The sequence below is a fragment of the Panthera pardus genome, unplaced genomic scaffold (genome assembly GCF_024362965.1).
Source record: "Panthera pardus isolate Hobbes unplaced genomic scaffold, ASM2436296v1 HiC_scaffold_26, whole genome shotgun sequence".
Classification (NCBI taxonomy): Eukaryota; Metazoa; Chordata; class Mammalia; order Carnivora; family Felidae; genus Panthera; species Panthera pardus.
The window spans coordinates 34275448-34291424 of NW_026526832.1; the positions used below are offsets into that span (position 1 = coordinate 34275448).

At 41.3% G+C, this 15977-nt stretch overlaps 1 protein-coding gene across 3 annotated transcripts in view; it reads right to left on the reverse strand.

The window, feature by feature from the left end:
- Positions 1–249: 249 nt before the first annotated feature.
- CPSF3 (cleavage and polyadenylation specific factor 3) overlaps positions 250–15977 on the reverse strand; it is a 39539-nt gene continuing 23811 nt past the window's right edge. For 2 of the 3 annotated variants that reach the window (XM_019452483.2, XM_019452492.2), the window contains exons 12-18: positions 13807–13915; positions 12505–12603; positions 11038–11132; positions 9445–9532; positions 4471–4540; positions 2971–3067; positions 250–549 (exon numbers count right to left, since the gene is read on the reverse strand). In XM_019452483.2, the coding sequence (XP_019308028.1) occupies positions 448–549; positions 2971–3067; positions 4471–4540; positions 9445–9532; positions 11038–11132; positions 12505–12603; positions 13807–13915 (660 nt within the window). In that variant the 3' untranslated portion in view covers positions 250–447. The remainder of the gene's footprint in view (positions 550–2970; positions 3068–4470; positions 4541–9444; positions 9533–11037; positions 11133–12504; positions 12604–13806; positions 13916–15977) is intronic. The other variant, XR_002080828.2, reaches the window with a different exon arrangement.

Here is a 15977-nt window from a genome sequence, read left to right on the forward strand (position 1 = left end):
GTCATTTTACAAATGTACAAATTAAGGAATCTGGCAAGAGTATCAGGAGGGAAGAAACATAAAAGGGGCTTTAGGTGATAATCTCTATGCATTCAAGCTCAGAATATGCACATGAAAATACAAACCGTTGTGTATTTTCTTTCCTTTTTAAAAAGGACAGTAAGGCATTCTCGTTCAGTTGCTATGGGCAGACCTGAAAGGTTTCCGGGGCAGCCGTGCACATGCCTGGAAGCAGAATCAGTAAGCCCCGAAGTAACAGTTTATTTGGTAGTTCTGGAATCACGGACAGAGGAGTTGGTAACTTAGCAGCATTTAAGCTGTTGGAACACAGGCCATTTGACATCACAAGTAAATAGGCTATTCCAGAGAGACCAACGTATTTTATTTTAAGAGAAGTCGAGTCAAGCATTGAAGACAAGCTTTAACGTGTCCACAGACCCGCGGTTCTCAGTGAACTGGCGTGAGGGCCTCGTAGAGTCTGTGCGCGGCCAGCTCCACCATCTCCCGGAGGGACTCATCCTCCTCGCTTCCTTCCTCACATTCGACCGTCTGAAAGTGGAAGCACAAACAGGCCTTTCGACCTTAAGTGTCTAGAAGTGCTATAAGGAAGAGAAACTCCTCTTTAAGAAGGGTCATTTCTGGTGGGGGGGAGGGAGGCCACACGGACTCTCAAGAACCCGAACCGCGACACCACACGCTGGGGGGCAGGTGCCTGGATGCAGTTTCCCGACAGCACAATGACTGGGTCTCATTAGAGATGTATTTTGGAGAAAAAAAGAATAAACGGACAATCTATGGTGAACTATATTTACTTCAAAGCCCATATTCTGACCCAGTAAATGATACTACAAGGAAGTTAGTCTTTGTAATACAAATTACTGAGCTCTGGATGTGCTCATCTGCTCAGCATTTGGAAGCTTTTTTTTTTTTTCAGCATTTGGTATTAAATTTGATTTAGGCTTACAATCTTCTAGTTATTTCTCAGCTACAAAACACTATAAGCTGTTTTATTGATTTTTTTAATGTTTATTTTTTGCGGTGCCTGGGTGGCTCAGTTGGCTGAGTGTCTGACTTCAGCTCAGGTCATGCACTCGTGGTTTGTGAGTCTGAGCCCCGCATTGCCCCGCGTTGGGCTCTGTGCTGACAGTCTCCCTCTCTGCCCCGCCCCTGCTCGCACTCTGTCTCTCTCTTAAAAGAGACCTGGAGTTCTCAGTGAACTCAGAGAGAGACAGAGAGAGAGAGAGCAAGCGGGAGAGGGGTACAGAGAGAGGGGAACAGAGGATCCAAAGCGGGCTCTACAGTGACAGCAGTGAGCCCGATGTGGGGCTCAAACTCACGACCTGCGAGATCATGACCTGAACGGAAGTCAGATGCTCAACTGGACTGAGCCACCCAGGTTTTATACGCTGTTTTAAAATTTTTTTATACCATAAATATTGTTCATATCAAAACTTAGTAAAGAAAAAAAATAACACCCTTATTCTATGACGTAATGATAACTACTGTTAACATTTCAGGGTATAACATTCCAGACTTTTAGCTATACATATATATTTCTTTAAAACCAAAATGGGGTAATTTATCATACTTGCTATCTTGTAACTGTTCTTTCCACTCAATAATGCAGGTGGACACCTGTGCACATTAGTCACCCATATGGCCCATCTTCCTGATGGCCTGTATATATATACTTCCCGATATATACAGTACTCCATGTATAAGCACACACCATACACATACTCTATTTATTCGGTTATTCTGTTTACTGTCTCCCACTCTTGGATATTTTGGTCTCTTGCAGTTTTGTTTATATTATAATCACTGCTAAAATGGAAATCCTTGTATATATATCTTTGCTCTATTTTATCATTAACTTGTCTAATTATTTTCTTCGTTTAAGTCCAGTTAAGTGTAATTGTAGATAAAGGCATTTATTTTTTGAGCCTTTCATGCATATCACCAAACTGCCCTGCAGAAAGAACGTGCTGTATCATTTAAAATCGCCTCCCCACCCCAAACTGCACCTGAGAATAAACTTCCTGTTTTCACCATCGCTGGGTCACAGCACTCTTGTTAACAATCTGTGCCCACATGATCGGCAAACAGTGATATTTCATACTTTCAGTCTGTATTTCCTCTAATTATTAGTGGACTGGATCTGAACATTTGTTTCCTGTGTTTGCTGGCTATCCATCCATATTTCATCTCTAGAGATTCACTTGTTTATGTTCTTAGCTTATTTTTCTACTGGGGTAAGATAAACTCAGTGTCTCCTCAAAGCATCTGTATAGTTACAGAACATAAAAGATATTTAAAACATGTTATTTGCTTAGAACTGTTTTAATCTTCAAAACCAAGCCCGCAAGGAAGATATACTTATTCATTTATGCTTGTGCAATACTTATGTGGGATCTGCGGTGTGAGACCAGAGCAGGCTCGAATCCTATTGTCTGGAACAGCCACTTGGATCTTGCTGGTGCAAACCAGAGAGCGGCTTCTCTGAGAAAATCTAAAATCAACCGGATGCCAAACTAGAGAAAATGCCGGGGTGGATTCAGGCCTCTCGTGGAACAGGAAGACAATGGGGGACTATACACATACCGACGTGTGCTGTGGAGTGCCACGCAAGAACACTTAGACAGGATGGGAAAGAAGCAATAAAGTGGGGGGCCTGCCCGGCTCAGCCGGAAGAGCACCCCACTTCCCATCGCGCTTGAAGTTGTGGGTTCGAGCCCTGCACTGTGTGTCGAGATTGCTTAAAAAATAATTAAAAAATAAATAAAAGAAAAGGCAAGAACGTATGACTTTACGTATAGTAACATAAACCCAGCCTGTGAAAAGCATATGTAGGAAAAATCTGGAAGGACATGTCAGAATGGAAAAGTGTGCTGTCTGGTGTGAGACCAGATCATTTTTGTTCTCGCTTTCTTTCCCAAATGTCTTGATGTGTAGGAAGGAGCAGTTACGTACCCGTGTCTCCAGGTTTATATTAGCAGTTTTTCCATCCACTGTGACACTGAGAATGGAACCGTCTTTTACACTTACACAGTCTTCTCCAAATATGTCCCTTAAGACAAACAAAGACGCAACATTAGTACAAAGTACATTTACAAATAAGTCAAGTACACTTTCATATACTGAGGGAAAAATAATATTGAACATAGCCCCTAATTCCAAAGTAGACGACTTCTATCTATTCCTGAGATGTACTTGATGTAACTTCACGTATTTTGTTAATTTTATAAAATGAGTAAAATCCACAGCTATCATTAAGAATGCTTGCTTCAGGGGTGCCTGACTGGCTCAGTCGGTAGGGCATGTGACTCTTGATCTCAGGGCCACGAGTTCAAGCCCCATGTTGGGCCAAGAGCTTACTTAAATCTTAGTAAGAAGCCCCTTCTACACAGAAGGAAAACGAGACACATGGAAGGGATCTGAAGCCCCAAGGCTGGAAAGCAGCGGAGCTGGTGTTCAAATCCAGGCATCTAGTTGAAGTGGCTCACAAGTCCACAGGCTGTCTGCCCCCTTGAGTCAGTTCCAGAAGCCGCTGAGTCAAACTATTCACTGAGCATCTTTTGTGCGTCAGAAGTCACGAAGACACTGCCTCTGTCATTGAGAAGCTACAGTTTTTTATTTGTTTTATTTTAGAGAATAAGAGAGCACGCACGAGTGGGGAAGAAGGGAGGGCGGAGGGGGAGAAAGAGAGGGAGAGGGAGAGAGACAGAGACAGAGACAGAAAGAGGGAGACAGAGAATCTTAAGCAGGCTCCATGCACACCTCGGAGCTCAATCCCACGACCCTGGGATCATGACCTGAGCTGAAATCAAGAGTCAGACACTTAACAGCCACCCAGGCGCCCCTCAAGGAGCTACAGTTTAATCATTAATTCGCACATCTGTCCCCATCAGTTACAGGGGCTCCTGCAACAGCAGTCCAATCAGCAGGCTGGACACAGGCAAGAAAAGGCAGTCAGCGAATCTTCGTCAACTATAACAGAAACGGCGGACCACAGAGGTCAAAGGTATCTGGAATTAGCTAGAGTGTTTAGCTGGAAGGATGCAGTTCAAACCACGAAACAGAGGGGCGCCTGGGTGGCGCAGTCGGTTAAGCGTCCGACTTCAGCCAGGTCACGATCTCGCGGTCCGTGAGTTCGAGCCCCGCATCAGGCTCTGGGCTGATGGCTCGGAGCCTGGAGCCTGTTTCCGATTCTCTGTCTCCCTCTCCCTCTGCCCCTCCCCCGTTCATGCTCTCTCTCTGTCCCAAAAATAAATAAAAAACGTTGAAAAAAAAAAAAAATTAAAAAAAAAAACAAACAAACCACGAAACAGACACAAACTCAGACATCCAGAGCGGTCAGGTAACCTGTCTGAGCCTCACAACCATTAGTGAGTCAGAACTAAATGCCAGCTGCCTCCTCCCCGCCCTCTGCCTTGCTCACCCTTGTGGGGCAATAATTGGGGCAACACTTACTGGAGCATGATCTCCAACCTTTTGCTGTAAACGTGCATTTCTAATTTTTTAGAAACCTTCTGTACTGCACCTGGGGGGAAAAAAAGCAAGAGTTCAATTTCCAAATTCTTATTGAAAAGAATTCCCGAGTCAGTAATCTGAACAGTTATTGATTAGGTAATTAACTATGGAATCCTTCAAGTGACCAACACTCCATCCGCCTGCTGCGGCAAACTGCTTTTTTGTTCTTGTTAAACAAAGAACACAAAATGACATTGAAGATGATTTCAAATTTTATTTGTAATGTTTCTCAAACTTTTCCACATTTCCTTCGTGAGTGAAATGAAATCGTGACTCTAGGAGTTCTAGGGGCACATCCATGCTCAGAGATCTCTGAAGTTTTTGCTTTACCTAAAACATTATACAAATTTAGCACTGTACTATATATAATGCACCTGTAATGATTTTACTAAAATTAATATTTAAAATCATTTGCCAATTAGGGGGTACCTGGCTGGCTCAGTTGGTGGAACGTGTGACTCTTGATCTCAGGGTTATAAGTTCAAGCCACACACTGTGTGTAGAGATTACTTTGAAGAAAAAAATCTTTAAGAAATGGAATGAAATAAAATAACTTGTCAGATTACTTAGCTTCCCCTTCCCAAAACAATCTGATGGTTCAGGAAGATGATCTGGAGTTTCAAGTGTGCCCAGGGACATAGCCATCTCCCAAGCTATCACCAGCAATAAAACAGTACAGAACTATCTGGCCGTTCCTTACAAAGTTATTTTGCCATAAAAAGGAGTGAAGACTGATTCATGCTACAGTGATGAACCTTGAAAGCATTATGCTAAGTGAAAGAAGCCAGTCACAAAAACCCATGTGTTATAATTCTATTTATATGAAGTGTCCAGAAGAGGCAAATCCATAGAGACAGAAAGTAGATTAGTGGTTGTTTGGGGGATTATAGCTAGAGATACGGTGTCTCTTTGTGGAGTGATGTAAATGTTTTATTTAAAAAAAAAAAATTTTTTTTTAACGTTTATTTATTTTTGAGACAGAGAGAGACAGAGCATGAATGGGGGAGGGTCAGAGAGAGAGGGAGACACAGAATCTGAAACAGGCTCCAGGCTCTGAGTTGTCAGCACAGAGCCCGACGCGGGGCTCGAACTCACGGACTGCGAGATCATGACCTGAGCCGAAGTCGGACACCCAACCGACTGAGCCACCCAGGCGCCCCAGATGTAAATGTTTTAAAGTTGACGGTGGTGAATCTACTCTCTGGAAGAGTCAAATTGTCATTTCTTCTAAATTACTCTATAAGTCAGACGATAATAACTCTGATTAATTTTAATTCATGAGTCTTTTTCTTTTTTAAAAAATGTAGATATCGGGTTGTCTGGGTGGCTCAGTCGGTTAAGCGTCCAACTCTTGGTTTCAGCTCAGGACATGATCTCACAGTTCGTGGGATTGAGCCCCGTGTCGGGCTCCGTGCTGATGGTGTGGACCCTGCTTGGGATTCTCTCTCTCTACCCTTTTCCTGCTTGTGCTCTCTCTCTCTCTCAAAATAAATATTTAAAAAAATGTAGATCTCATTGACATAGAACATTATAGTAGTTTCAGATATACAACATAATGATTTGATATTGGTATACATAGCAAAATGATCACAGTAAGTGTAGTTAACCATCCATCACAACACACAGTCACAAAAGTTTTTTTTTCCTTGTGATGAAACGGTTTCATGAGTTTTAACTAAATATACAACAAACCAGATGCCAGCCTAGAAAGCTATATAATAAAACTTTATACTTCAATTATGATCAATTCTATTAAGTATCATACAAGTACTTAACTGACATGTAAAATCTCATAAAAGACAGCATTAAAAATATTTAAGCCATGAAACTATTAAAAGAAACTTTCAAAAATGTGAGTGCACATGTATGTATATTTGCATATTTATTACTAATATTTAATAAGCTCCTCAGACACCTAAGTTTACACTGTGTATAATGTGAAATCATAGTTATACACGTATAACTGCCCTTAGTAGTGTGTGTGTCAAAACAGGACACAGGCGCAGAAGAATGTAATGGAATGTAAGAACATAAAATAATATATTTTGAAAAATAAGCTTTGCTGTGCGTCCTCGTCCTCAGTGAGAAGGGATACAGAAATTGAAGTCGGGGCTAAACACACACACACACACACACACACACACACACACACACACAGACACAAATACAAGTTTCCCGAATCTGAACCCAAGTGTCAACAGGCTAAGAAATTAAAGGGGAGCGAAATGCTAGCAACACAGAATCAGACTGTTCACAGAAGCTGCCTCTCAAATAGACTTGGCAAACTTCTGGAAATGGCCAGATCGTGTTTTAGGCTTTATGAACCACATGGTCTCTGCTGTCAACTACTCAACTCTGCTGTGGCTGCTCAAAGAGCAGCACTAGACGGTATGTAAACAAACGGGCATTGCTGTTTCAATAAAACTTTATAAAAACAGGTGGAGGGCTGGACTTGGCTCGTGGGCCTTAGTTGTTGACTGTGCTCTAACACGTTAAAATACCATGTTTGGATACGACAAAGTCAATTCTTGCCACAAGAAACGTACAGAATGGACGTCCTTAACTGCCCCCTGTGCAGCAAATGAAAAGAGGGAGTGTGTCAGTCCTTGTAATATTTTCCAGATTCTGAAGAAGTACTACCTAGTAAACCCTGTCACTTAGCCCTGAGGGTGACAGCAGGGCTCCATGCTAAGGTATCACTTCCTGAGTCACTCCTTGGGTCACTGTCTTCTCTCTGTAAAATTCATCTGTTTTCTCTCACCCTCTGTATCTGACCCAGCAGGAAACACTGCTGGCTTGACCTTCGACGTATCTCCAGAATCCAACCACTTTCTGCCACCAGCACCACTCCCACCCTCCCCGGAGTGCCACCTCCTACCTGCAGGGCCACAGGAGCTCCAACCTGAAACATCTGCTTTCTTACTTGCCCTCCCCAATCTCCTCTCAACAAGCACCACAGCAATCCTTTAAAAACCTTACAGTATTACTCAGTATTACAGTATTACACTTTACTCAGACTACAAGTCCAAAGTCATTCCAATGGCCCACAGAACCCTACACGTCTGCCCCCACTCCAAACCCCGTGAGGCTGCCCCAGCGCTAACATATCCGCTCCCAAAGCATAACAATCTGCTTTGTTTGCGGTACCTGAAGCACCTAGAAGAGTACCTGCCAAACAGAAGGTGCTCAATCAGTATGTGTCAAATGAATATGCGAGCCCCTCACTACTCCAGAAGAAAATAGTATCCTTTTCATGTAACACAAAGTAGGCAAGAACGAGGGAAGATAGGCCAGCCAGCTAATTTAGCACAAGAAACTCATGGAAAAAAACCTATTCCTACTTGTCTGCAATGAATCTCTGCTGAAATGCCCAGAGGCTAACTTTAGGGAGAAATGTTTATATAATTATTGTCACTGAAAATGGATCACTAATAATAGTTGCTTCTGACTCAACGACCATCAATCAGAGGGAAGGTGCATTTTCACGCTGGATCAGAGCACTAAGAAAAATACCCGGTGTAAGGTCGGACCTTAGGATGGCTCCCATGTTCCTTCCCTACAACACAGACGGGAAACACGAAGCCCGGCCGTGTCCTCAGCAAAGTGGGCATCAACACCGAAAGGTGAGCCCATGAAAAACCCCGCGTGTAATCCTTGGGTTCTTGTCCCCTGCGTTTCGCGCCGTCCCTTGTTCCGCTGCTCCTAACTGCTGTGCCACTAATTAGTGGTGGCCTCTGTAAAAGGTTCCCCCTCCTACACACACCCCCCACCCTGCACTTCGTCCTTTACATTTGTATCACCTAAGATAAGCAAAATGTAAAACCGTCAAATAAGAGAAAACTGACAACTGCCTTTAAAACTGTTCTGGCCTGGGCGTGTTTTGTGCTCCAGGGCAGAGACTGGGACGCTGAATGAGCATCCTGTGAGAATCCGAGCTGGATGTTCTCCTGTGGCCTGTATAAACACACAGCTCCCTCCCCGACATTAGGTGCACACAGGGGGATCCATTACCCATTGATTCAATTAGAACACATGATCAGTGGTGCCCAAATTGAAATTTTTAGTGTTACTCAAATTCAAATGCTTACCTCAGATGAGTAATTTACACTTGTCTAGGTATTTATTCATTCCAGAATTTAGTTGTTATAAGAAGATGCATTATGAACTATTCAGTAAACATTTTTTCCTTCTGAAATCAAATACTACTAACCCATTTTTTATTTTTTTTAATTTTTTTATTTTAAGAAAGAGAACTATTCTATCAGAGAACAAGATCTGAGGCTAGGAGAGGGGTACAGGCTGGCCTTTATTTCAGGCTGGCCCCTGAAATTCTTCAGGGTGACTTCCTCCCATAGTAGCAAAAAGGGCTACTCTATATGCCAATGATGCATACCTTAAGACACGTTTAATATTGATTTATGTATAAAATAGAATAAAACTATGAAGAAATAACACAAAGGTATCTTTACTAACACAAAGATATCTTTCCTTGTCTGAAAGTTGCTACGTACCAAGAAAACAAAAAGTGGTTGCAAAATTGTCCTATAGAGAGATTCCATTCAGTTCAACAAGTTTTACTAAATACGTATAAGGCAGCATTATTTTTTATTAGACATGCTGGCTCAATTCAGCAATACTTTGGAATTTCTGTTAAACTGTTTTTAAGAGGACTATTACTAAGGAATTTTATCTTTGTGTTCATGGCAACCAGAATTTTGGCAATAGCACAAGTAAAGACCCAAAACAGAAAGTAAAATATTAGTAATCTGCATTGTTCTACATATATTATATCTTAAAGGTGACAGGAAGGGGAAAATCAGATTTCAAGTTCTAGGACTCTGTCTTCTGCTTTTTAGTTCACAGACCACGGGAGAAGCCAAAGAATTAACTGATAAAAATGAAATAATGTTATACCTTTCCTGATTTTCGGGTTTGACTGAACTTCCAGGATCACGGTTGTTACTGTATCCGCATACATATCGTTGGAAGGGTTTGCTAACCACTGGGAAGCAAAAGGCAGAATTAGGAAGGTAGGAATACAGCTAACCACAAAAGACTGTACATATGGGACTTCTGTTTCTAGCATTTTCCACTGACATTAACTAATTGTTTCCTAAAACTAATAATGCGGGACTTCTCTAATGTCCTAACTAATAACAATAGTAACATGTCCAGAGCACTTCCTCTGCGGCAGGGGCCTGATACACATTCCCTCATTTAATCCTCCTACCCAGCACCTTCGTCTCACAGAGGTCACTGGTGTGAGGTGACCGGTGGGGACTGCTGGCAGCGGGCCGAGCCCTAAGCACCATGTTTCAGAAGCACGCCCAGTGCCGGCACAGGGTAGTATCTCGAAACATGTACTTTTGTTTCTCACACGAAGCCGAAGCCTAGGACCCTGACACTTGTGCACATGCCGGGTGGGTGTTCCAAGATAGTTTTCCAGGCCTGCCAGGCCAGGGAGAGAGCAGGTGAATCACTTCAGGAACACGTGCCTTCCCTACCTGTTACCTTTTTCAAAAAGCGCTTTTACAAGCGTTGTGAGGCACTTGAAAACCTTTCTCTGAGACGCTCTTGGACATGTTAATTCCAGGGAATACAAGTACAGCATTTAGTAGAAAGAGCTAAATGGACGTCTCTAATAATTTTTCCCTTTCCTAGGGCAGTAATGTTTATGTATTATTGTGTCTGACATCGTGTTATAGACAACTACTCCTTCTGACACTTTCTTCAGTTACTTTCATCTTTATGAATCAAATTTCAACTTAAATCCCAGAACTGCAGTGGAACCCGAGTTGGCAGATCTTTTTTAGTTTTAAAAAATAATGTGTATGAACAAAATAGCGCACCGTCTAGCTGGGAAATTTACATGCAATTCTCCCTGAGGCAGAGAACGAAACCAGGCACCTCCCTGGATCATTCAGTTCGAGGATTCACTCTACAAGTCCTTCTTTGAACCGGACAGAGGCCAAGCTATCAAAATCAACCATCAAATTAATTTGGTGTCTGGGTTCCAAATTCCCCCTGTAGGAATTTAAAATTCTAATAGTAGAAACCACACTCAGTGGTTTCTAGCCTTTGTGTATTTGGGTCATTTTAATATTGCTTATTTGAATTTTCAAAATTCCACTGTCTTAAGAGTGTTAACATGACAAGTCTATTTGTTTCAATGTAACAATTTGATTTTTCTCTTGAGAATGTCGGATGTTCTGATGTAACTGAAGACATCCAGGGCCATCACAAAATTAGTTGAAACTTCTCATCTGAGAGACCTATACTCACTACACATGCTAAATATTAAGCCTTAATTTAATACTAGTTTTTACGTTACTAGAACTACATAGAAAATGCCCAGCGAGGTCATATTTAAAGCTGGTCTTGGAAAAAAAACATGCATGGATATATTTTCCAGTAATTTTTTTCTTAAGAACAAATTTTCTCTACAATTATATGTGAAGTCTTAAAACTTTTTTCCCCTCTTTGTTTAGGTAAATGATCTTATCTTACTTCTAATACCACCATTCCTGGTTCCTGTATTACAGTAATATTTTTGAATACTTTCAGAGCAGGTTTTTCTTGAATTTCTAATTCTTCCACATCACCTGAAAAAAGGAAGTAATATTAAGATGTATATAATTTTCTGATAATCTTCCAGAGGCATCATTATTCCTTTGTTTATAGAGATAGCTGAAATAAATCTGATTCACAATGAAAAAATTAATTACTCATTTGAATAGTGAGATTTCAAATAACTAAGTTTTATATTGATTGCTTACAGCAACTGAAAGATCTCAACATGTATTATAAAAATTCATATAATGAGGCAGGATTTACCCGGGACATGAAACATTTTATCAGTTGCAAACTTTGGTGATTGTTAAATATCTGTGTTTAGATAAGAGATTTAGTCACTAGTGTCTTAATACTCCACTAGTATCTTAAAAACTGACATGAGACTAGTCAACTACTGCCAATAGTCACCTCTTCCTTCTGTCTTCATAAGCTTAATCATTCTTTAGGGAAATTCTATTGTCTAAGAGGAGGCTTTTCTGGTCCTCCCAGTCACCTCTTAATTAAGAATTAACTCAGCCATATTTTATTAACTTTCTATGTTATGACCTGTAATTCTCATGTGAAGATGAAGCAAAAAAAGATTTTCTTTCTACTGATTTATTTTATAGTAATATTTTGCTATTTGAATAACAAAGAGCACATTAATAGAAAGTAATTTAAATTGTTCCCGCTTTGGGGTGCCTGGGTGGCTCAGTCTGTTGAGTGTCGGACTTCGGCTCAGGTCATCTCACAGCTTGTGGGTTTGAGCCCCGCACTGGGCTCTGTGCTGATAGCTCAGAGCCTGGATCCTGCTTCAGATTCTGTGTCTCCTTCTCTCTCTGCCCCTTCGCTACTTGTGCTGTCTCTCAAATATAATAAATAAACATTAAAAAACAATTATAGAAAAAAAAGTGTTCCCGCTTATTAGAGGGCATCCACGCCTTTTAACTTAGTCATTGTCTCTCATTATGTTAATACATAAAAATCTAACTCAAATGATCTAATATGAAAACAGAATAGGTTTACTGTTTTATTGGCCTTTGGCCAGTGTTCGTTGTTCTTCTAAAACCTGCCGTATAGACTGGTACTGATGGAACCAGAAAACCTATTTTCACTGAACAAAGAAAAGAGATAGATAAAATTTAGAAGAGTAAACTAAAGTGGATTTTAAACATGAGCAGCAAAGGTTACTGATATTTTTAGAATTTTCAGTGGATCAAAGCTAAGAAGTATAATGCAATTAAAAAAAACTTAGGAGTATATTTTCAAAAATTTACCCAAAGGTGATAACATGTCCAAAGTGCACATAACATCTGTGCAATTCTGAGACAACAACCCAAATGGAACAGTCTCCTTTCCTGGGTATATACTTCTCTTACTCAAAAGCAGAAAACAATTAGGTGAATTTCAATAAATACCCACCTGTCAACTTCTGTAGCTGGTAATAGAGCAAATTAAAAGGACCAGTATACGGAATGGCTTGGGTCTGTTTCACAGTGCTCATGGCCAAGTCAGTATAATCTGAAGAGGAAATGAGAATAGATACACTTTAAGTAACAATACTGGTCGCAGAAAATAGAGCCTGTAAACACATACACGAGTAGAGAGAAATTAAAGCAAAGTAAAGGAGAACTTATTTTTGAGAAAGCTTAGAAGATGCTCCTTAATTGGTTCCTGCCCTACATTCCCCCCTTAACTCCCCACATGCACCCCCCACTAGTTAGCTTCTGCTTCAGCCGTAAGAAAGCAGCCTCACTGCCCTCAAAAAACCAGGTCCCTGGAGATCTCCGAGCCAGGGCACCAGCTGTCCTCTGCTTTCTTCTGGGCCAGGCAACCCCGGCAATCCTTCACCACCTGCCACAAGGGCTACCTGGTTTGCAAAACTTGTTCCGACTTGTCTGGGTCCGTTCTCTCCTCATGCACTTACCATGCACCTCTCTGTCACTCGTCAGTGCTGGGACTAGCTCTTGACAAGGCTGCGCCTCTCCCCAGACAGCCTTCCAGGGGCTGGCACCATGCTCTGTAGCATACCTTTAGTCCTCCAACGCCTGGCACAGTGCCTGGCACAGAGTAAGATCCACTAACCGCTGGATAGAGAACAAGTTACACCCCACTGTGTGATGGGCTAGAAGCTGACAGCTGGCCCAGCTCAGATGAATCCCTAAACACTGCTATTTCTTCCTCCTTCATAAGGTGCTCATACTCTGTTATGGCTATCTGCATAAAACTGAGCACCGTTATTGCAGATAATAATACCATATTTACTGTGAAAGCAGTGATGGCTCAGCATTTACACAGGCACACGACATAAAGGCCCAGCAAGGAACGTACAACTATAGGTCACAAAGACCAAAATGCGTGTGTGTGTTGGGGGTGGGGTTGGGGGGGGCATTCAAGTTTACGTTAGAAAACAAAAGTACCAGGACTCCACTGTAAAAGGTGGAAAACAGGCTTGTAAAGGGTCAGCAGCAGCAGTCAACCTGTCTTAGAGGTCAACTTATGTTCCCAGTTAAGAAAAAAGTTATTTTGCAAAGAATTCAAACATTTAAGTAGTTCAAGGAAGATTTTTTTTTTCCCCCGTAAAACTATGTGGATCATTAATTCATCAATTTCTATTTTATTATTTGGCTGCTACTTAAGATTTGGCCATTAGTATGAAAAGTTTTCACAGATTTTCTTTCAATATTAAAATAACTGATATTTGATGTTTAATAGTATACTTACTGGAGAGGTCACAAGGAGAAAGTATGTGATAATTAAAGTTTCTTTTAACAAGTATTCCTGAGACCCGCTGGCCTTGTTCTGGTTTTTTGTCTGCTAAAAAGCCCATGACCTATTATTAAAAAAAAAAACACAAAAAACTTGAAGAAAACAGAATCTTGGAAAATGCAATTATTTAGATATTCAATCACAATGATGACCATCTGACATGTGAACCATGAAAATGACATGAATTTTAACATGAAAAATAAAAAATGTTATATAGGTCTATGATGAGGACAGGAACAGAGCCACCAAGAGACCAAAGGCAAGAGTCACGGGGCAGATCTGGCAAGAAGAGCTAGGTTCAGTTCAGTTCAGATCAGTTCAGCAACCAAGTAAACGTATAGGTGCTGGGGCCTCCGAAAGCTGTCAACAGTTGTAATATGGTGGGAAGGCTGCAGGTGCAGGCCAGAAATGTACGTGCTCCTGCACGCTGGTTTAGGCCTCGTACACGGTGAGCTCCCTCATGCAAAGGTGCAAGTCTATACTAGGCTCAACACTAGCAGAGGAGGAGCATCTTTGGATAGAGAGGTCAATAGAGATAGGTGATATCTCATCAATAAAGATAAGATTTTGCCAATATCTGTCCATAAAGACAGGTGTTGAAGAACTCCTACGACCAAGGGGCAAGAATTTTTAAAAGAATGATTGCTCAAAAACTAACAAAACCAAATACCTTACAAGCATGAAACCCAACTTTCTTAAATGTGACTGGTCTTCGCTACTAATAAGTGAACCCAAAGAGGAAAAAGCCAGTGTATTTCAAACTTGTTTCCTCTCATCAAGTAAGACAAAGAGCAGCCAGGCAGTGGTAACAGCGTTTGCTCTTATAACTGTATGAGGGGACAAAGCTCTACGTCAGATGATTTGACAGGGTGACTTTTCCCTTAAGTGCTGGTGAGGTAATGAAAGCAGCACTGCCCCCAGGAGACAGATCTTAAATACAGGGATGGCCCAGATGCCGAGAAGCTGGGTGAGCTTGTCTGCCTGCACACGAGCACCTCAGAGAGCAAGACCGAGAGAGAGAGGATTCCTCTGACTTCGCCCGCTGCGGCCGGCCGTGCCGAGCGCGTGGTTTCCAATGTGCTGATTTATTAACATACATACAACTGGCTGGCCTGACACGCGTACAAGGTGAATGGCTTTTCTGATAGTTCTCTGTGGATCTGCTTCCCTTCACCTACTTCTGAGTTTCTGTTTTGCATGGTTGAGGATGGCTGCCGTAAAAGACTTCACCGTAAGTAAAGTGACTGCACTTAGGAGAAAAAAAAACTAGAGCTAATGATTTTAAGTAACCACACCTATGGCTGAAATCACAGAACCACATTCTAATACAAAGCTATATTTGGTATATCAATACCTGTACAAAGAAACAGGTATTGACAATAGTTTCTCTATGCATATACACAAGTTATACATAAGTGACATACATATCTATACTGTGTTCCCAGTTCTGTAGTTAAAACTTTTTAAAATGCTGTGTACTGTATTTCTTGAAGATTTATAATGCATAATGGTATAACAAAACTCTGAAAAGTCCAGCGGTAAGGAAAACAGCTTATTTTTGTTCAACTCCGCTTCTCCTAAATAGTCTGACTATAAAACCTCTCCTCCCTCCCTCTCAACCAGCAGAGTCTGGGAAATCAGCTCTCAGATTGCCAACTGAATACATTTTCCTATAGGTATAAGATTGCTTCCATTAAAAAGTTTTGTGAACAGGAGTCAATACAACCCTCTGTTCTTCTCTGGCAACAAAAGCCTCAAGTCCTAACTTTTTTCCCCCTCAAACTCAACTGCAAGGAAGGATATTCATCAATTAGTCTTCTTATATCTGGCTCATTATATATTAAAAGAATTGCTGTAAATTTGCTCATTAAAACATGTCTGATATTTAAAACCAGATAAATCATTAAAAAGTTTCCCTTAGAAGTATCTTAAAAAAAATCTTAACAGAAGGGGTGCCTGGGTGGCTCAGTCGGTTAAACGTCCGACTTTGGCTCAGGTCATAATCTCACAGTTTGTGAGTTCAAGCCCCACATCGGGCTCTCTGCTGTCAGCACAGAATTGGCTTCAAATCCTCTGTCCCCCTCTTTCTCAGCCCCTCCCCTGCTCACACACACTCTTTCTCTCTC